The sequence below is a fragment of the Sarcophilus harrisii genome, chromosome 2 (genome assembly GCF_902635505.1).
Source record: "Sarcophilus harrisii chromosome 2, mSarHar1.11, whole genome shotgun sequence".
In the NCBI taxonomy this organism is placed as follows: Eukaryota; Metazoa; Chordata; class Mammalia; order Dasyuromorphia; family Dasyuridae; genus Sarcophilus; species Sarcophilus harrisii.
Genome location: NC_045427.1, coordinates 628,252,979 through 628,276,219, shown reverse-complemented (window position 1 = coordinate 628,276,219; position 23,241 = coordinate 628,252,979). Strand labels below are relative to the sequence as shown.

Here is a 23,241-nt window from a genome sequence, read left to right as displayed (position 1 = left end):
AGAATACCTGTTAAATTTCACAGCAAGGCCCAAGTCAGCGATACAACAACTCCCATTTTTCTTGATTAGGATATTTTTGCTCTTCAGATCTCGGTGGGCAATCGCGGGCTTTCCTTGGGTACCATAGATCTCTGTGTGGAGATGACACAGACCACAAGCCGCTGAATACGCCAACTTGAGGAGGGCCCTGGTGTCCAGAGTGGTACATTTCAGGAAGTCGTACAGAGATCCATTCTCGTGGTAGTCGGTGATCAGGTACAGCTGTGTCCAAGAGCCGGTGCCCTTGATGTCAGCCGCGATAAAACCTGTCCGATGAATGAAGCGCAAGTCTGATGAGTTGGTTTTAACTCCTCATAAGGGAAATGAAATCTGACTCTACCTGGGAGTAGGAACCCTGACAAGAAGTTTGCTTCCCATCACTGAATGTCTCCACACTATGGCAGGCAATGTGCTGGAACCCTAATTTGGAATCACAGGCCCAGGGTTTAGATCTTGCCTTGGATGCTTTAAGCTCCCAGGGCCTTCCTGGCTCTGTCACCTATAAAATGGCCTTGCTATTGCAGCTCAAGTCTATAATGTCCTACAACCAAGAAAATCATGCTTTATAATAAAGGTTAAAATTACCTATTGCATGAAGATATGGGGAAAGTTATCTTCCTAAAGAAAAACTTCTTTTAAGGCTATGAGGGAAACTTGAGAAAAGAATGGTGCTAAACTACAAACTCACTCCCTTGAAGAAGTGCAGGATTTGGGTGATTGGCTGACTAAAAGGAGAATTCCATCTTAGGCTACATTCATCACATGCAGGGCATAAAATGGGGGAGAAGACCCTCCTACCATCCTCAGCCACAGACACAATCAGGGCACCAATGTTTAGGAACAACCCTGAGAAGACTATGTCTAGAAAAGGGTAGTATTAAGGATGATGAGGGAATGCAAAATCCTAAGAATAAAATAGGGGCTCCTAAAATATTAAGCCAGAAGAGATGACATGATCACCACCTTGAAATATCTCAAAGCTTATCACGCAGGAAATTGAAGTCAGTTCCTTTTTGCCCATTTATCTTGCTTTTCCAGTTTGTTCATTGTGGTTATCAGGTCTCAATAAGACCCAAGACACTATCTCCAAACTAAGGGCATGGAAATCAAACAAGAGGTCAAAATGGAACAAACTATCCACATAGCACTTTCTATGTAACAAGAATATGATACAAAAATAAGGTCAAATTGATCTTTATTTAAAGGAACTAGCAAAAAAAAAAAAACTATTTCATCATTAGTTAACTACTATGACCCTCCAAAAGCTAACAAAACTTTTTCTTCCAAGGCCAAATTTGTTTACCAAGAATATTCTCGTGTCGCATCAGAACAGTCTGGTAGATCTCTGTTTCCCGAAACCAACTGGCCTCTTCAGTAGTGAAGAATACTTTGACCGCCACTTTTTCACCTCTCCATTTTCCCATCCACACCTCTCCATAGCGACCCTTTCCCACCTGCCGAACCATCTGAATCTGCTTGGCAATAGTTCGTTGAACCTGTCAGGAAAAATGAAAAAGAATTTAGGTTAAAACTTACAATCTCATTTGCCTGCCAAAGTACCACCACCTGAAAGGCAAGGTTAAGTACAGATATTATTAGAAATGATAAATATTAGCAACACAAAATAAATAATATATCAAATCAGGGACTTTTATGTGCACATATTGATGTACTTATAATATTCAGTATGACATCCTGGAGAGAGAACTCCTCAGAAAAGAAGGCCTAAATACAAGTCCTATTTCTAAACAGTGGCTGTGTGATGCTGAGCAAATGTCTTCACCACATAGTGAGCAGGAGCTACTCAGTACTGATAGACACAATTTACTCATGGGGGGTTCTCTAAACCATTAAAATCATAGGCCTAGTAAAAAATATAAATATATTCCTTCCTTATTCTTAACCCACTAGTAGTAAATCAATCAAAAAGAATTTATTCAGCATCTATGATATGCCAGGCATAGAGACCACAAGATAAAAATGGGAAGACAACATTTACACATAGAAGAAGATGCAAAATAAATACATGGTAATCTGAAGGTTGAGCAGGAAAAAATATCTAGCAGTTAGGGTGATCAGGAAAAGCTACATGTGCAAAACATAGTGCTTGATCTCAGCTTAGAAATAAATACTAGGAACTTTAAGAAACAGAGATGAGAAAAAAATACATTCTAAGGACAGGAAGCAGCATGGAAAAAAAGCAAAGATATGGGGCAAGAATCTCAAGGAAAATAATGGAAAAAATGAAAAATGAAAAAACCCAAGGTGTTTGCAAGATCTCAAAGCCATTATAATGCAGTAATCATAAAAACAACATTGTGTTGGTTAAGAAAAAGAGATGCCAGTTACTGGAACAGAGTAGGTATACAACATACTTAAGTAAAAAAACCTACTAACCTAACATTCAATAAACTCAAGGACAGAAAAGTAGTGTCACCATTTACTATTCTAATTTGACAAAAAATGCTGGAAAAACCAGACAGCAGTGTGGAAGAAATTACATAGAGGCTGACATCTTACACAGTATCACAAGATAAGCTCCAAATGGATACAGGATTAATGTATTAAAAATATACATTACAAATGCAGAGTAGCAAGAAAGATATCTCAGATATATGGATGGGGAAGAATGCATCATCATACAAAGGACAGAGAGGATCCTAAAAGATAAAACTAACAACCTGAAGTGCAAAAAATTTAAAAGTTTTTGCACATAGAAACAAATGCAGCTAAAATGAGAAGGGAAATAGTTGAGTGGAAAAAAATTTATGACAAGCTTTCTAATAATGGTTTCACTTTTAAGATATAGAAGTAATGGATTCAATTTATAAGAATAAAAGCCATTTCCCAATTGATAAATGGCATATCTTTTGACCTAGTGAGAAAAGTAAGTCTATACCTCAAAAAGATCAAAGAAGAGAACCAGGTCCTATTACACTCTTTTTACAGTGGCAAAGAACTGAAACTAAAGAACATGAGTTGGAGAAATGAACAAATCATGCTACATGGATGTAATGGAGTGTTACTGCATGCAGTTCCAGAAAAGGCTGGGAAGACAAGACAGACAAATGAATGGATAGATGGATGGGTAGATGTAGAGGTGAAGAGAGAATCATGAGAATAATTTATACTGTAAAAACAACACTGAAAACGAACAAATATGAAAGACTTAAGATCTCTAATCAATGCAACAATGAACCATGATTTCTGAGGATCGATGAGGAGGAATTCTGCTTATGTTCTGGCAGAGAAGTCATGACCTACATGCAGAATGAGACCTGTATTTTTGTATATGGTCAATAAGGGAATGTGTTTTGCTTGACTATGTTTGTCACAATGAATTTGCTTGTTTGTTTTTTGCCTTCCCAATGGATGGAAAGAATAAAAAATAATGCTAGGCAATTTAAAAAATAAAAATTTATTTTTTAAAAAAAGCAAGAAGAGACAGATGGAAAGGAAGAGAGTCAGCTTGTAAAATATGTGAAGGAGAATAAGATATAATAAGCCTTAGAAAGATCAGTTGGAACCAGACTGTACAGTACTTTAAATACTCAAGAGAAAACTAGAGATATTTGATTGGGGGGACAGGGAAAAGGAGCCCTTAGAGTTTCCTAGGCAGAGGAATGGGATGATCACTTTTACAGCTATGAGGACGGGAGACAATAGAGGCAATACTAGACAAGAGGTAATAAAGACTGAAACTTGGATTGTGTGGTTGAGGCATGCATAGAGAGAAGGGGTCAGATAACGAGAGATGGTGTGACTTGACAACATTTAGCTGGTGGTTAAATATGTATGATGAGGAAGATGGCTGCTTGGCAGGGTTATACTACTCTGTATGGAAATAGGGAAGTTCAGAAGAAGAAAACTGAGTTTGAAGAAAAAGATAATGAGTTCAGTTTTGGACATATCGCCTATGGACTATCTAGTCTGAAATATCCAATTAGCAACTGGAGATATAAACTAGATTATCTAGATCTGGGAGTCATCTGCATAGGAGTGATAATTAAATCCAAAACTGTTAAAGACCCCCAAAGAATTTAAAAATCAATAAAGGAAAAAAAGAGAAGAGTTCATTTACTTTTGGAAAAAAACTGGAAACTAGTCAAACTGTGATGATTACTTTTCAAATCACAATGAATAACTTAAAATTTGGTATATATTACATTAGAATATTCACTACCATGTATATCAAGCTATTCATGTGAAATCCATAAAGCAGCATTATGTTACCAGTTCACAGTGGCAGCTGAGTGAAGGATGAAAGCTGAGGCAGGGAGACTAACTAATAGGTAATTCTAGTGGGGTAGGCAATAGGTGATAAGGGCCTGTCCCAAGATGGTGACTGGGTCAGGGTACAGCAAGGGACGACTTTGCACAAGAGGAGTAATAAAGGCAAATGACAGGATTTGGCAAGAGATTAGCTACAGGGTAAGAGAAAGTGAGGAACTGAGGATGACCCCTAGCTTGCTGGTCTGAGCAACCGTAGTGCCTCTGACAGCTTTAAGGAAATTTGAAAGAGAAGAAGGTTTGGGGGTAAAAATAACAAGTTCCATTTTGGCCATAGTAAGTTTAAGTTTGCCATGGGACATCAAGTTTGAGTTCTCTAAAAGGCAAGTGGAAATGTGAATCAGGGCTGGATAGGTCAATAAATCATTGGCAAACTGAATCCAGGGGAGCCGTTTTTCACCAGAGACAGAAAGTTTTAGCATCTGTTTCCTCTCCAGGTACTAAAAACTGGAACTGTTTCACAGATCACAGAATTTTGTGAGATAAGGGTCCTTAGAAACCAATGAATTTATTTTAACAAAATTTCATTATTGTAAAATGGGATGAATGCGAAAAATTTGCCTATGAACAAAAACAAAACTCCTAAATGTAAAATATATATTAATATGCATCATTTTTGTAAAGAAGGATAGTAAATTGGAGTAAATGCTTTGCTTAACAATAAAATTACTGAAGAACGAAGGAAAACACTCTATTTACCAGCAAAGGAAGTCCGGATCCGCTGCCAGAACTTTGTGACTGATCAATAAGGTCTTTCAATGACTCTCCAACTGGTATAAAAGCTTCATCCTGTTCCAAGTCACGATTATAGCAACGGCTTCTTGCTATTCTTTTGCAGTGGTGCCTTTAAAAAGGACAAAAATGCTAAGTGAAAAATGGTACACACTGAATTATAAACTTTGAGAGTATCTTAAGTTTATGCTCTCCTCCTGCTTTCAAACAGAAACATAAGCAGGTAAGAAAGACCATCTTATTCTAAAAAGTTCTTCCAAAGGAATGTTAAGGTAGGGCAGAATCCTCTCAGAAACTCATTTTAACACTTTAAAGTTCTCATTAAAGAATAGTAATTAGATGTTTTCTAAATCCTCCATGCTGAAGATTCAATTTGCAATATTTTTTAAATGTTCAGCAACAGAAGAGGTGAAAGGGGGGGGGCAAAATTTAGAAAATACATTAAAAGCTGATTAAAATAAAAATAAAGGAATATTAGAATGAAATACTTGAACAAAACAGGATTTAAGTATTAAGTGGCATTCAAAACAATCACCATTATCTACAAGAGACATTATTTAGTTAAATTAGGAAGCTAAAAATCAATTAAAAACTTATGTGAATAGAATCTGTGAAAAAATTACAAATACACATGTATAAGAAAGGACAATGAGTAACATGAAAAAAAAAAAACCAGAATTATACATGAGTATAGAGGAACCATGAGGTTCCAAAGGAGCTAGGGAGGCAGAATATTCCTATGTGAGCAAAAGAGGAAAAAAACACAAAATAATAGTTTCTCAACTTCTCACATCTAGCGGTTTTTTTTTTTTTTTTTAAACAATGACATTATCTGAAACAGTAAGATTACATTAAGGTGTCTGTCTTACTTTTCCAAGCACAACAAAAAATCCACTTCAATCTTACTAACAAAGCACATAGTACATGCCCGATTGCAAACAAATCAGTTCTTACTTGTAACAAAAGCAGCTGAAGATGATGATCATAGCAATTATACACACAGCCATAGAAACAAGGACAGCTAGCCAACGAATACTACCATCAAAAAACGGACCTAAAACAAATCCAAAAAACACTTAATGGCAAAATACTTGGAAAGTTCTGAAAACAGACTATATTTCTTTTTTTTTTTCTTTCTTTTTTTCTTTTTTTTTTCTGAGGCATTTGGGGTTAAGCGACTTGATCAGAAAGTGTTAAATGTCTGACATTACATTTGAACTCAGGTCCTCCTGATTTCAGGGCTGGTACTCTATCCACTACACCAATTAGCTGCCCAACAGACTATATTTCAATGAAAGCATCAGTTTAAGAAAAAACAAAATCATTGTTAATAGCTATTCCAGTTTCTGATACTTCTTTTGAAATGTATTTACAAACAAAAAGATGATTTTTTAAATCGTGTTATCTGTTGACAAAACAAGACATTAAACTGGATAATCTATGTGATTTAATTCTTTCACAGAAAAAACTGTCATAGTGAACTAAACTGTACCTGTTTACAAAACTTTCTTAGTTAAAAGAAAGAGAAAATTTTCAATTCAATATCCTATATATCTATGAACAAATTAATTTGGTAACTTTGAAAAGTCTAATATCCTTTGTTGTGAGGGAATGTTGAGAAAGCATAAAAGCTGATCGTTTGGCAAATTTGCTAACAGTTAACATACTTTCAAGTGCAGTAAATATAATAGACTTTCAGATATACAACATGATAATAAAGGGTATTCCATTTATTACTAATAAAAAGCACTGCATATAACATTTCAATTTAAAACACATAGGTTCTATTCTTTCTCTAATTAATTAACCTACCTATGACAACAGGGGGTAGCGTAGGCTGTAAATATTGATTACACAAATTGGTTCGGCAACATTCAATTGTTCTCCGTAGCTGAGCTTTTGGTGAATCCTGGAAAAGGAAAAGTATGAAAAATATCAATGTTTCAATATGTTAAGCAGATCGCATATTCCATAGACTTCATTATGTCACTGTTCTGGAAATGAATAGATGAATTAAGTGATTATTTTGTGCCAAAAACTGTACTAAAGATACAAATACTAGACTGCATGGTAGAGAAAGAAAATTTGGCTAAATTTTGGCTGAAATATTACACTGTAGTTCAGGAGAAAGCATGATAGGATCATACGTTCTCCCTCTATAGATCCTGACAGAATACTGGACATAAAGTGAGACTAGATTTAAAACTCAGTTTTTACAGGACCTCTTTTCCAATCCCTCTTAATTTTAATGCCTTCTCTCTCTCTGGATTATTTCCTATTTCTCCTGTGCCCAGATCATTTGTATCTATTCACTTGTGACATGACTCTTCCATTACTCTGTGAGCTCCTCAAAAGTATTCTATCAGACACCTATTATTGCAAGGTATGACCTAGATGAGCATCCAGCAAAAGAGACAGAGAAGTGGGGTTAGATGGGGGTAGAAATAGGAGAGAGAGAGTAGTTTCCCAAAAACCCAAAGAGGAAACTATCACAGAGGAGACTGTGATCAGCAGCGTCAAAAGACTACAAAGGCAGAGAACGAGGGCTGAGAAAAGATCACTGGATGTGGCAGCTCAGAGATCCTGACTACCTGTGGAGAAAGTTGTTGGGGTGGAATGAAGAGGCTGGAAGCCATTCTAGAGTGAGAAGAGAGAAAGCAGAGGCACCTCATGGAGATACCTTTTCAAAGAGTTTAATTTCAAAGGGTAGAAGAGAAACTAGAAGACAGCAGGGATGGAATACTCAAGTGATTCAGATAAGAAAGACATATAGGCCCTGGCCTTGCCAAGAAAGAACAAGCCACTTAATTATGGGAGACAGGGATAAAGGAAGTGTTTTATAAAAGCCAAAGGCATCTGAATAGAGGAGAGGAAGAAGTGAGAAGAGGGAGCTCTCAGCAAATTGCCTGAAATTTCTTCTGTAAAATAAGAGGCAGAGAGTATGGAGAGGGGAATTCTGGGAATTCTGGATGAGGATGCCAGGAATCTATATATTTTTCAAATCCAGTTTTCCTGAGTCTTTGTGTGACCTTCAACAAACCATTTCTCAGTGACTTAAGTCTTCAAATCTACAAAAGTAAACAGTGATTACTAATCTCATATATACACGTGAACAGTTAATTTTTTAAAATACCATTAGAAATTGTGAAAAATTAAGTTGAATGTTTTGGGGAGGTTTTGGTAGTAATAACCCCTTAGTTCCATCCAACATTTGGAAATGGAAGAACTGTCACAATTTTAAAAATAAGTAACTGGCATGCAACTAGAATCACAAATTGTAATAAAGCCCATTCTTCCCCAAGACATTTAATTAAACAACATCACAGATCATTAGAGTTTGAAGGGATTTTAGAAACCAAAAGATTTAGACTTATTTTTACAGATGAAAAGCTAAGATTACAGTGCATAGAACTGATATTAGTACATAGAATTGTGCTGATCCAATTCTCATCACCTTTTTCAACATGACAGTTTGTTGAACAATCTGATCTTATAGATCTCAAATTAAATCTTACCTTGCACTGAAAATCTGAACCTTCATACTTCATACAGCCTGAAGCTAATGTAGTTTCTCCTTGATCATCTTCTTCTATGATGGCAAAGCAATGACCATTAGTTCTAAAAAAAAAAAAAAAATACAAAGGTTTTCATTTAAAATATACTCATTCTATTGGACTTCAGTGAGACAGCACAGTGCCCTCAACTTTACTATTTACTGAATGAATGGTGTTCATACAGGCATCATAGGTAAATTTAAATTATATTAAATTTAAATTTAAAAACAAAGTGGCTAGGGCAAATAAATGTACATTATTTGTCTGAATTAGGATCAGGAGAATCAATGAGATAAATATCAGATTACTAGGTGAACCTAGATTAGGATGCAGCTTTCTTGACATGGAATGCAATGCTTTTCCCTTACTATACTGTCTCAGTAAGAAAGCATATCTAATATGCTTCCAATAGGAAAAAAATACACCCCGGCACCTCTCAGAATGTCTTTGAACAATATTAATTATTTTATGTGAGAACTGTTTAATGCAGAAAAAGATGGGCAATAGAAAAAACAAGTTGACTCTGAAAAGTTTGTGAGAAGTAGCTTTCACAGTCAAATTATTGAGGACTCAAAAAAGAGGCTGCCTATTTAGTCACAAAACAAAGCTAATCACCAGCAGGGGGCAGACAAACCAAAGGCAGTGCAGCAAGTGCACAACAGACTCAAGGCAGCAAAGAATTTGGATATTATAAAACATCATACTCAATGAAAACCCAGTACCATAACTTTGGTAACTCATTCACATTCAAAATCCACATAGAATCATAGCACTGTTAATAACACAATATTCAACTAATTTTTTCTTTAAGGTGTAAAAACCCAGCAAACTAGTAGAGTCCTTTGGACACTTGGACCTTCACAGAACACTAGATTTGTACCACCACCACATGTAAAACATGAGACACACATCGCTGACGTAATATTCTAAGCTCTGTAAGTTCATCTCTGTACCTGTTCCCCTCCAGCAAGAGAGTCCCAAATGGCCACCCCTAGTCCCACTTGAACTAAGAGAAGCTGGCATAGGAGTGAGTGCCCCAAAGTCTGCCACATGGTTATGCCCAGGTTTTTTTTTTTTACTAACATGAACTATGTATGTCCTTCCTTCTCTCTAAAGAAATTCTGATTTCCATTACTAGACTTCTGTGATTTAAAAAAAAAGGTATTTAGTTAAGTCTGACCTATGTAAGAGGCAGTATGGTCAATGCAGGGACATCAAGCTCAAATAGAAATGATTCCTTTGGCTACATGGTGATTTAGAAAATGGCACATTAACACTTTCTCAATCAAATTGTATTTTTATTTAATGGCACACTTCCCAATTTCCTCTCCATCTCATTCCTGAAGTCAGACACCTCTGGCCTAGTGGAAAGAGTTGACTTCGAAGCAGTCTAAATTCTGCCTGTGACACATGGAGAGCAAGGGAGTCTTAGCCAGATTCTGCCCTCCGAGCGCTTGAGGCAATACAGGAAGGCACCAGATACAGAGACAGGCTGGACTTTTCCTTGGAGCCATTTCCTTGGCTTTTCCTTTTTCAACTTGGAGTACCAGTGAAGTCATCTGTCCTTATCCTACTCTGGAAACTCACACATAGGCCCAATAAAGTTTAACAGGAAAGTCTAACAAGTTCATAAAAACAGATACATCATAATTCTTCTTAGAAGGGACTACATTAGCTCTTTAACATATCTTCAAGTGGAGTCTGATGAGGGAAAATCCTGGACTCCATATCTTATTTCCCTTTGAAAAATGGTGTTAAAAATAACAACTAACATTCACATGGTACACTGTAACCTGTCTAGGGCTTTCTTTACAACCTTTTGGGAGGCAGAATGCAATGGTTCTAAGAGACTAGGTCCCCCAAAGCTCTATGGCTAATGGGTTTCAGGCAGAGGCACTGAACTCAAATCAGTTATGTCGTTTCACTAAGAAAAAGGGTGTCTCGGGAGGTGCACGCCTGTAATTCCTAGCGCTGAGGAGAATGTTGATCAGCCATGAATGGCTGCTCTACTTGCAGCTTAGGCCAAAGAAGGAGGAAGGAAGGCAAAGGAAGAAAGGAAGAGGGAGAAGAAGAAGAAGAGAGAAAGAGGGGGAAAGGAAGAGGGGATAAAATGAAGGGAAAAGGGAGAAAAAAAAGTAAGGGAGTCTCATTCTCTAAGTTATATACAAAATCAGAAGCATTTTGAAAGTTACCTTGCAAAATTAAAGATTATTAGGCTATTTACGCACAGTGTTCTTAAAATAGGCAACAAACTTATAGCATTCTGTATCTACCACTATTACTGCCATCTAAGACCTCTTACACATAATACTCACATGCATGTGTTATTAATAGCATCATCTGGGCAATGTCCTGAACAGTGGCATTTCAAAAAAGGCAAAGTATCCTCTGGTGCTAAGGTTACTCCATTTTCCTGCTTTTTCTGATTTTGGTCTGACTTCATTTCTGTGCCATGAAGGAATCGACTGTCTGGATTCTGTCCTATATATTAACACATAGGAGAACATAAACATTTCCGAAAATCATTTGAATAGTTATTAATAAATATTTTCAAATTTCCTTATCAGAATAACATAAAACATCATTTGATCTTAGATGAAAGCAATTCCTTTCAAGTCATTAAAAGTGAATCTTTCAAAGATATGAAGTACATGCTGTTAACTTGAGAATTTTGCTCCAAAATATTTATCAGGTTTCACCAAGACATAACAATACAAAGTCTAGCGCAATCAAAAGATAACTATTATAAAGACAGAGGCAAATAGCTTATCTAGATAAATTAGTTAAAGATTTTTTGACATATTATCACTATCACACACACACGTGTATGTGCACAGTCATGTATTTATTTAAAGTTTTTCTGATCAGCTTTAAGTACCAAACAGAGGATTTGGATTTTAGTAGAGGATCATTAGAACTTCTTGAGCAAAAAAGTGACATAGTTTAAAATTGTATCAGTAAGAACACCAATTTCACAGATGTGAAGGAGACTTACCTGGAGAGGGAAAAATATAAGGCTGGGACACCAATTAGGAGACTACTGCAATAGATTAAATGAATCAGGCTGGGAGCCTGAACTAAGGAGTGGTCATGTGAGTAAAGAGGATGGGACAGATGCTAGATGTGGTAGAGGAAAAATCAGGAAGACATGGCAACTGATTAGAAGTAGGGGGAGGAAATATGAGCGAGAACAAAGAGTTCAAAGACTCCAATGCTGACAACCTGAGTGACTGGAGAGATGGAGGTGCCCCCCAACAGAAACAGGAACCAGGAAGAAGAATGAGTGGGTTGAGGTATGAAGGAGATGCCAAAATCTTTTTTTAAAACACTTGGCTGAAAGATGCCTTTAGGAATCATTTGGAAATGCCTATCAACAGGGCTCCAGTCACCTCTCACTGGTTTATTCCAGACTACCAGCCATTATGAACTCTACATTCTGGCTCAAATGTTGCATCTGCTATTCCCTGCACAGAACAATTCCCCTCCTCTGTGTCTAAGAATACACTCCTCCTCCTAACTTCACAGAATGTCCTGCTTCCTTCAAGGCTCTGCTCAAATGCCCCCTCAATAAGAAGCTTTTCCTGGGGCACCCAGACATGATGTTGTGTTTACTCTGCACTTAAAAGATGTTCCAAAAGTCTGAATGCAGTTTTAAGCTTTAATGGCCTAATATTGCTCTAATAGCTTAAAATTAAACCAAGACTTTTAGAATACCCCATAGCTGCTACTTTTATGTGTTCATGTTTCTCTCCAACAGAGTATAAACTCCTTGAGGGAAGAGACTGTATTTTTTTCTTGAAAAAATATGAGGGAGATGCTCTCCTTAGATTGAAAGAAAGGTAGATATATATATGTGTGTGTGTATGTGTGTGTGTGTGTGTATAGAAAAGAGGTTTAGAAAGGATGCTATATAAAGTGATAATCAAGGAAGAAGAAAAAATGATCATGCAGTCATCTGGCTAATGCTTATATTAGTTAAATCATGATAGATCTATTTGGGACCTGATATCTGCATGACCTTGTCTAGCAGTACTTAGCAACACATCTGTAGGAGATAAGAAAGTGGTTGCCAGAAGTATACAAAGATTTAAGTTTTAGAATGGTTGCTGGAAACAGGGTAAAGAGGGAATTCTTCATCTTTATGGTAGAGTAAAAATAGAAAATTGAAGTCAAGGGAGGCCAAAGAAAGGATGATGAACTTTGGCAGCAAGAAGGAATGAAATGACTTCAGATTGTAGTGAGAATTAAGAATAGGAAGATGTAAGAAGAGAAGATGAATGGAATAGAAAGGCATCTCCAGTGTTCTGAATTGTGAACCAGAACACAGTGGATGATGACAAGATTAAGGGTTTAACTATCTCTTTGGGTGACCAGGTAAAAAGAAGGTACAGGTCATGCAAGGTGAGAGCTCTGAACAGATATCAATATGAATGTTGGATTCCCCAAGGATACAGATGGAGTGCAATCTATGGTCCATCATTCTCTTTAGATCCAACTTACTTCTGTTATTTGGTCTCATTTACAGTAGAATACCAAGATTAATACAATTCAGGTCCTCTACTGGTATTGGCTATTAGATCAGAGGATAAAAATCTCCTATACAAAATACTGACCACCAAGATATAATATTTTAATAGTAAGAAAAATGTATATAACATAGCACAGTGTAAGGGCTAAGAAGCAAGTCTCAATCAGAAAGACGTGGGTGGCAAGTCAAACCTATCACATACTACACTGCATGGCTCTGGGCAACTTGCTTACCCTCTTGGTACACTGGGCCTCTCTTAAGACTAGGTCTATATAAAGCAGCTGCTGAGGAACATGGATAGAATTAAACCTGGCCCCTTTACAATCTTCTTATACCTTACTCCCCCCCCCCCACATCCTTGCTGATACTCTCAGAAGACACCCTAATTTCCTCATTCTTGGTATTTTCACTGGTTAGCCTCCAGGCCTGGAATGCCCTTTCTCCCAATCTCTGCCTCTTAGCTTCCATGGCTTCCTTCAGGTCTTAACTAAAGCTTTATCTTCTGCAAGAAGCCCTTCCTTCCTTGCTAGGTTATAAAGCACTTTTAAAACCAAACAGGATTTTCTATTTGATACTAAAGGTAATAGAGACACCAGAGTTTTCTGAGTGTGTGTGTGTGTGTGTTTGGGGGGGGGGGAGGTTTGAGATCACATGTGCACTTCAGAGAGAGCAATTTGACAGTTTAGTGGAGGATAGATTCAAGTGGGGAAAGATCTGAAAAATGGTGACACTAGCAGGCTATTGGCATAGTCTAGGCATGGAGTGACAAAAACTTACACCCAACAGACAGTCAGAGGAGATAAGGGAATGCATGTGGGAGATGCTACAAAAGTAAAACTGATAATACTTGGTTACTTAGAATAACTTCCCTTATTCTCCCAGTTCCTATTGTTATCCTCTCTATGCAGATGATTCTCAGATTTGCATGTCCAGCCCTAACCTGACTTCTAGCTCCCCATCTGCATTGTCTATTTAAACACTTCAATGACCACAAATATCTTAAATCAACATGTCTAAAATTAAATTTTTATCCTTTTACCCAAACCACCTCTTCTTCCTAAATTCCCCTATTACCGTCAAAGGTACTATCATTTCTCAGCCCCATCCCACCTTATAACAGGGGTGTCCTACTTAACTATATTCACTGTCCATAGCACAAGAATTGGCATGTAACATGCTCTGAAGAAATGTTACCTGTTATTGCTTATAATGACGGAGTATCACACACACACACAAAAAAAAGATGACTGTTATCAAGATGGGTTTTTGTTTCAGGGAAGAACCTGGAATAGTGTGTTCCCTTTCTCCTGACCCTGCTAAATCTGGCTCTCTTTCCTTTGCATGCAAATTCAAATGCAATTTATATACACTGATGAACTAGATCATTAGGTTGTCCATCTAAATGCATTTTAATTTGGAAAATAGGCTTTCTTTTCATTCATGTATTTTGAATGTTTTGGTTGAATTCTTCCAAGTAGTTGTAGATGTCATTTAGAAGTCTCTGAAAAAGCATAATTTTCCCTTCGTTGCAGACAAGGGGCACTAAGGACTGTCAAAAGTGATCAATGAGCTGACTAGTCTTGCTAAACTGATCTTTCTTCCTCCTTTTTTTACATCTTTTTTTGGGGGATGACTTGATGAGGAGGTCAAAAAGGAGGTATATTTGGAGATGAAAATGTAAAACAAAAAAAATTGATTTAAATAAGATTAAAAATGAAAAAGGTTCTGTAGTATTTCAGGACTTCAGAAAGCAACAAAACGTCATTTCTAAAAGGCAGCATCTGGGAAACCTCACATCTTCATACTTTCCTTTCAGCAATCCCCTTTTTGAAAACTCATAAATATTTCCTTTCATTTCAGTCTTGTTGATTGGTGGAAATTTGTTATATAATGATCGTACTATTATCTACAGAAAAATTTTCACTTAACAAAGCTTAACATCCATGCTAATAAAGCTTTTCATCCAGATCTAAATAACCACTGGCTTACCATGGTTGTGCTACTGGAAATAATTTCTTCTCTTTGAAATAATTTTTAATGTAATATTTTTCTTCTGTATAAGACCTATTATACAGCTCTGAGTAGACCCAAGATGCAATCTTAGTAAAAAAAAAAAAATATTAAGCATTTTCAGATCTACACAGATGTCAAAACACTTTCATACTTAATGATGCTCAAGAGAAGCTTCATTTTTGAATATATATATTGATATACCATGAATGACATCTGTGATTTCCAAATAATTTAAGTTCATAAAGAAGGTCACTAAAATATTGAATTGCTTAACAGTGATCAAAAGAAAGAAATCTTTCTTCCAATGGAAGAATCACAATCTTGATTTTTCTCCAATCTTGTCATGCCTTCATCCACATACAATAATTCTGATGGTTTCGGTACAGATAGTAGCTAGGCTGGAGGTGTTTGCAACTTCACACAAATTAATCTTCCACCCTGGGTCTTTCTTCAGATTTTTTCGGGTTGTATCTGGAGAACCTCAGTTCTGCCCCAAATCTTGATTTTTCATCAGTCTATGTTTGCCCTGAGGCACAAATTTGTTTTATTTGTGGGGGAACTCGGGAGAATTTGAAATTTACCAACCTACTCCGCCAACTTCCCAGAATCCTCCTTATTTTCAGTTATCAAGAAAGTTTAATTCTCACTAGATTTTTCCATTATGAATTTTGATGACTAAGCATCACTTAATCTCTGTGTAAGAACAGAGAGAGATCCATATAACAGTACTTTTTGTGATAAATGGAAACACAGCCGATGCCCATTAACAGGGAAATGACCAAACAGATTGTCGTATGTGAGTATAATCAATTATTGTGCTGTAGGAAATGAAGAATATGATAAATACATTAAAGAATGGAAATATTTACAGGAACGAAAAATGAAGAGTGAAGTAGAGCCAAGAAAACAATAGACAAATGGTTACAACAATGTAACCAGAAAGAACCACCACAAAAAAGTACCAAAGCTAAATGTTGCAAAATTATAACAAGAATGGTTTCAAAGAAAATACATTAAAAGATTCTTCCAGCCTACCACAAGATCCACAAATGTTGTATAATGTATATATTTTAATACTTTTCTGATGTATTGATCAGATATACTGATATTTTTTCCTTTTTCTTTCTTTAAAAAAAACATTAACATATAGGATGACTTTTCACCTCTAAAAGTGGAGAAAGAAATGCTGGGGGAAACTATGGTAACTAAGATAAGTATTTCTTATATGATTTACATGGATTTATTTTTTAAATGTAAGGATGATAAATGTTTGGGAAGAGAGGAGGAAGATATGACGATAAATCCCATTATCAACTATTTTTGGTTTACAGAAAGACCAAGACTCATCCTAAGTTGTTTATTGAAAAAATGTTATATATTATATAATCTTGTAAAGAAAAGTTATTTTAGGACAGTTTTATTTCTAACAAAGTAATTTTCAAATTATATGCCAAAGAATACAAAGCATCTCTATCTATCTATCTATCTATCTATCTATCTATCTATATGTTCACAGATACCATACATTCAATGACATTTTTATGCAGAACCTCTGGTCAACTTGTTACTGAAACACTAAATCTCAACACTCAGTACAAACTTAAGAAAAGAGCAATGTTTTATTGCTGAATAGCCTATTAAATGGAATAAAGATGAAGTGCAAGCTCTATATAAAATCTATTTATGAAATGAAGGTTTTAAGTCTTATCCTAAATAAACTTCAGGAAACAATGTGTAACAACCCAATGGCCTCCTCCTCACAATCAGCACCACCACTTCTAATTTGGAACTTTAAACACACAATAAACAGCAAAACTATATATTAGTAAAACATGGCTAACGAAGACATTGTAGCACTCTAAATTAAGCAATGCCATTCAGGCTTTAATGAAATTTACAAAGTTAACATTTTTCTTAATATCCACCTTCATTCTTTGTTCCATGGTAAAGGCACAGTTGTTTTACTAGCAACAATAACTTTGAAATATTTAATTATTCAAGTCACAGATAAAACGCCCAAACCCTAGTTAGCTTATTTCTGCCTTATGCATCTTATTGCTTTAAGAATCAGTTTTCTAAAAATGAAAAATGCTATACAAGTAACAAGGGGAAAGTTTTCTCTGCAGCATCCAAGATGTGGAATGAAACAGATCACAATTAATTTGATTTCATTATTTTACTACCAAAAAAGGAGAGAAGATTGTTTATATGAAGATGAACTTACCTTGAACATAAAAAATGATGAGCAGATAGGCTCCCCAAAATGTGATATAAATGCTTAGTTGAGTCATTGTTCAGTTTTTAATCTTCTCTGTGAACTGTCCCCCTGAGCAATCAATCTTGTTACTTGATAAATTTTAAGCTTGTATGCTTGGTGAAATTCTGCCTGCAATAGTTTAATAATTACTCCAACTTCTACTGCTGTTTCCTGCTTCCTGAAACATAAAATTTAAGCAAGGGAGTGAGTAAACTTAAATTCTATAAGGCTTTCTCAAATCAAGAAAGGAATAAATGCAAAAAAATTTTCAGAAAACAAGATATAACCGAACCAATGGAAAGATCTCTTTTTGCTCCTTTGTGCTCTGATTCAAGAATTAACTGCTTTAAACAGAATTTACTAAATACATTTTAATATATACCTATATATAAACACACACTACTGAAAACATCATAGTTATATGATAAATATAAAGCTATATATATATATATATGTATATATACATATATATATAGCTTTATAGTTAAAGAAAACATTTAAAAATTACTCAAAATTTAAAAGTAGCTAATCTTTTGAGTTAGTCTTAAGTATAGCCAAATATAAAGTCAGCCTAAGCAGTTCGACAATTTCCTCATGTTTTCTTTAATCCAACCACAACCAACAAATATTCAATTGGAAAAAAGATCTTGACTAGTTCCCATAAAAGGTATTATTTGAGAAATCAAGTCCACTTGACTACAAATCCTGTTTTAACTGGCTTTATCAGCATTTTTTTTTTTTTTTTGCTGAGGCAATTGGAGTTAAGTGACCTGCCCAGGGTCACACAGCTAAAAAGTGTTAAGTGTTTGAGGCCACATTTGAACTCAGGTCCTCTTGACTTCAAGGCTGGTGCTCCAACCACTTTGCCACTTAGCTGCCCCATCAGCATTTAAAAAACAAAATATTGTCTATCTTAAGAAAATTAAATAATCTGGATCGAACTGTAAGAACATTTTAGAAATTCTTTCCAATGGTGATTTTTAAAAAGCCATTATTAACAAAGGCAATTTTAGTTCATAAATGTCTTAAAAGCAATACAACAACAGAGCTAACAAAAACAGATGCTATTCAAGTCTTGTCTTTCAGTCTGTTGATACATTTATTAAAAGTCCTATTATATTCCAGGGACTGTGTTAAATCCAGGAGATATTAAAAAAAAAAAAACCAGTCTTGTCTAAGAGCTCATAATCTAATGGGAGAGACAACATATAAACAACTATGTACAAACATGCTAAAAATAGGATAAATAAGAAATAATCAACAGAAGGAAAGCACTGGGACTAAGGGGAACTGGAAAAGGCTTCTTATAGAAGGAAGGATTTTTGCTGGGACATGAAGGAAATCAGGGAAGCCAGGAGGTGAAAATGAAGAGGGACATCATCCCAAATCCAGGGTGGAGGTGAGGCAGTCAGTGTATATGCCTAGAGTAAAGAGATGGCATGTGCTGTTTGAGGAACAGCAATGAGGCCAGGGTCACTGAATCAGTTTTAGAATCCAAAAGTATGAGGGAGAAGCAGGGGAGATGAAGTAGAGGTAAGTAGAGGCAAATTAAGATTTTGATCCTGGAAGCAAAAGAAAACCACTGGAGTTTTTACTTCTGACACCTACTGTCTCTGCAACCTCAAGTAGATCAGAAACCTCTCCATTGTCCAGGCTACTTTCAAAGCTTTAAGTTGTATCTCGTAGTAGAGAGGAAATAAAACTAGAGGATACAGAATAAGACGAACATTCTCAGACTTAAGCAATTGTACCGATTTCTTTAATTTGACTATACTTATTGGTGGAGGTGGAGAAGGTAAGCAAGTTAGTGAGTAGTGACTGATCCAAAAAGAACATCAACAAATTTTTTTTTTTTGGCTGAGACAATTGGGGTTAAGTGACTTGCCCAGGGTCACACAGCTAGGAAGTGTTACGTGTCTGAGGTCAAATTTGAACTCAGGTCCTCCTGATTTTAGGGCTGGTACTCTAGCTACTGTGCCACCTACCTGCCCCCCCAAAAAATTTTTATACTCATAAAAGAAATTTTAAAAAGAGAATTTCATTATAGGTTGCTAAATTTAATATAAACTTTAAAAAAATACAACACAAACTATGTAGCACAAGTTCACAAGATCATATACAATACTCCTTGTTAGAACAAAAACATTTTGTTTTTTTTACAAGTTGCAGAACAGGCCTGCATTGCTAGTGGAAGTTTCCTTGTTATAAATCTAACTCATTTAAAGAAAAAGATCCAATCCCCTCACCTGATTCTAACCTCCTGGCAGTGAATTTTATAAAAATTTGATTTCATAGGATTTTTTTTTTAATTCTGAAATCTGCTATCCCAAAATACACGTCAGAATATACCAGATTTCCTGTCCTCAACAATAAATTTTAAGATGTAATAATCCCTTTACCTCATGGATCCACATAATTTCTCATCCAAAAATTAGCTTTTTCCTATTTGATGAAAACTGGAACCAAGCTAAAAGTTCCTCTTCTTGGGTCCTTCACCTTTTGAAGGAATAAAGGATCATTGAGGCAAGTCAAGAAATTATATAGTTGCTCTGTTTTGAGCAGAGATTACTCTACTAGGTGTTCAGATAAATGCAATCCCCCTAATTCTTAGCAGTCTGTTTTCCTTAGTTCTACCTGCACTATCCTTCACACTATCAACAACATGGTATGCTTTCCTATTTTCATTATCTTTACCTGTCCTCTCCTCCCTGCTTGCTGAGTCTTTTCACATAAATTCATCTCCTTACAATGTTACTCTGCTCCCCTTCCCTCCTTTTAAAAAATCCTGTTCTTTTTTAATATATCCTTCCAAAGTAATTTTCTTTTCATGAGTCTCATCCCACAAAGTCTCAGGGTCAAACTTGTTTCCTTGGGATAGGACGCATCTCTAATTTATCCTATTTGTTAGTCATATCTTGTAAATTTTTTTGACTGTGTATAGATAGCTGAAAATAAGTTTCATTATTCACCCTTTTCTTGGACTCTATATTACAAAACTCTTGACATCTCTACTGTTTTTCTTCATATGATATAACTCTATGCTGATTCTGGAGGTGATAAGTAACCAGTGGAGTTCACCGAATAGTGGTGGATGACATGGTCAGGTACAAACTATGGGAAAAAAATAATCTGATAGTTAGTGGATTGTGGTGGAAGGAAACCTGAATCAGGGCAAGACAACCCAGAAAGACAATCATCCAGACACGAGGTGACTGAGATCCTGCAACAGTACAGTGGAAATGTCAAGAAGAGACAAGGAGTCATATATACAAGATGTTACAAAGGCAGAACTGACAAAACTCTGACAACAGGCTGGGATGAAAGAGAGGAAGGAGTTCAGGATGATCTGCAGGATGTGAACACAGGATCCTAGGAAGATGTTGACAACCCTGACAAGGAAGAGGAAAATGATAATGAGGGAAGAACAAGGGAGAAAAGTAGTGAATTTAGTTTGGGAATACTGAGTGTAAGATGTCCATGGGCATCCAGTTTGATAGGCAGTGAGAGATGCAAGAAAGAAGTATGAGCTGGATAAAAATTTGTGGGAATCATTAGCAGAGATGATATCTGAATCCATAAGAGCTGATGAGATCACTAAATGAGACAGTATAGGAGAAAGAAGGTAACCCAGGACAGAACACTGGAAGATGCCCATGACTTGTGGACATAACATGGATGATCTAACAAAGGAGCCTGAGAAGTAGCAGTCAGACAAGTGGGAGGAAAATCAGGAAGGAGCACAGTGCAAAAAAAAAATCGTTATTTTATACTCTTGAGGTTTTCTCAAATTTCTTCCTAAGCTCCTCCTACTTATAAGGTCTTGGCAGACTTATTTAGTCCCTCCAGGTCATCTGATTCTGCCATCCCATCAAAATTTTATTCTATATCTTTCATTTTTTTTACCACAAAATTCTTAGGAATAGTTGACTACACTTTTTACCTTTAATTGTTGAGCTCCCACTCAATTTTCAACACTTTTTAATCTGCCTCCTCACCACTACTGCTGAAGCTATTTTTTCCCCCACTAAAATAATAGTCTCTTAGCTGCAAAATCCAATGTATTTGTATCAGTCTCTCCCTATCCTCTCTGGATTTCACTCCAGTTTTTCAAACTGCAAACCAACTCTCCTACAAAGTATTTTTTCTTCTGAATCCCATGGTCCTGCTTTCTCCTAGTTTTCCTCTAACCTAACATGCTCAGTGTCCTTTATACCCTTTCAGCATGAGGGCCCTCCTCCTACATTTGGTTCCATGTGACCACGTACAAATCACTTAATCGTTGAGCATTAGTTTCCTCATCTATAAAGTGGGGTTTTTAATACTTATTATGTCTGAAAAGGATGTAAGGGTCAAGTGTAATGATGTGTACTCTTTAACAAAAGCAATATCTAGAATTCTGAAAATTAATTATTCCTTTAGAATTTTTTTTAAATGAAATTCTCTAGAGATTAAGACAAGTAACTCATCCATAAAGTCCAAAATTAGGGACAGATATATCTTTCTTTTTCTCAGCTGTTAAAACTGGTTACAAATTTTAGTTAACAAGAGCTGGAAGATGTGTTTTAAGTAACAAATTTTCTAGGACAAAAAGTATCACTAGTAATGTTACTACCCTCTCACCTTTCTGAAAAGTAAGTGGAGAAAGCATGTGAGTGCCTGTCTGCTGGAAAACTGTTCATAGATTAAAGACCTGTGATAACTTTTCTGAACCTTATCTGACTAGTAATGGAGTTAAGTGTAAAGTAAGACCCAGAAACTATAGGTAAACTGTCGAATGTAAACACCTACAATAGAAGTTTGTTAGTTCAAGGTCAATTTTAAATTCTTTTTACAAGACAAAAGTAAAGCCATCTAAAAGATCTTATACAATATAATTAGTTTGCTACTAAGTGTCTCCTTACTTCATCCCCTGAAAAACATTGAATATTTCTTTCATGCAATTGCCTTAAGATATAAACAAATATTACAATTTATTTTAAAGACATCTCCTTTTTTAAGGATAAGGAAAATTGTCTCCAAATCATAAGGACATCGGCTTACACTAAAAACAAAATTTTAGTTCTATAAATCTGATTCATTTTGCTATTCAAAAACAATTCTCTGTGCTGAAATTCCATGAGATGAAGTGTGAGAGCACTCCCTCTCCAAATGACTTTGTATTCCTTTTTTAAATGCCATGTTTATATTTACACTGTACATTTTCTTTTTCCTGTTAGAAATAAAATAAGCTCCTTGAGGGCAGAGGATCTCTCCATCTTCAGACCTTAGTACAATACCTGACACATAGCACTTAAAAGGTTTGTTGATTGATTTTATAATCACAGAATTTTAGTGCTGAAAGAGATCCTTAGAATATCATAGTCCTACCCCTGATTACTTTAGAAGAGTAAACAGACTGAAAAGATTAAGGGACTTATCTAAAGTCCTTCTGTGGGTTAGTGACAGAACAAAGATAAAAATCCTGGTCACCTGATTCCCTGGTCAGTTGTCTTTATAAAACGACACTATGCAGTTCTTTATTCAGATTCAATTAATTTTATGGACTGAATTATCTATTCCTGAACTACAAGACATTTAACTTCCATCAAACCACTTCTGTTGATCTTCCTGGGAAACGAGTCTTTAATGAAACTTTCTAAAATATATTAGGGGAGAAAAGAGAATTTACAAAACATGTGACTATGCATCAATACAGAAGCAACAACAAACCCATAAAAGTCAAATTATCTATCACTGAGATTTGTTAAACTGTCATCTTCTAGGCATCTACAGGACCCTGTTAAAATGCTATAGTTTCTCTCCCGAATTTCAGTCTCCAATCATGAACT

General features: G+C 35.8%; 1 protein-coding gene across 1 annotated transcript in view; it reads right to left on the bottom strand.

The window, feature by feature from the left end:
• BMPR1A (bone morphogenetic protein receptor type 1A) overlaps positions 1 to 23,241 on the bottom strand; it is a 104,703-nt gene that overhangs the window by 3,552 nt on the left and 77,910 nt on the right. The window contains exons 3-10 of the mRNA XM_031956749.1: positions 17,381 to 17,591; positions 10,931 to 11,096; positions 8,577 to 8,679; positions 6,874 to 6,970; positions 6,016 to 6,115; positions 5,029 to 5,173; positions 1,343 to 1,535; positions 8 to 305 (exon numbers count right to left, since the gene is read on the bottom strand). Coding sequence (XP_031812609.1) covers positions 8 to 305; positions 1,343 to 1,535; positions 5,029 to 5,173; positions 6,016 to 6,115; positions 6,874 to 6,970; positions 8,577 to 8,679; positions 10,931 to 11,096; positions 17,381 to 17,447 — 1,169 coding nt within the window. The 5' untranslated portion in view covers positions 17,448 to 17,591. The remainder of the gene's footprint in view (positions 1 to 7; positions 306 to 1,342; positions 1,536 to 5,028; positions 5,174 to 6,015; positions 6,116 to 6,873; positions 6,971 to 8,576; positions 8,680 to 10,930; positions 11,097 to 17,380; positions 17,592 to 23,241) is intronic.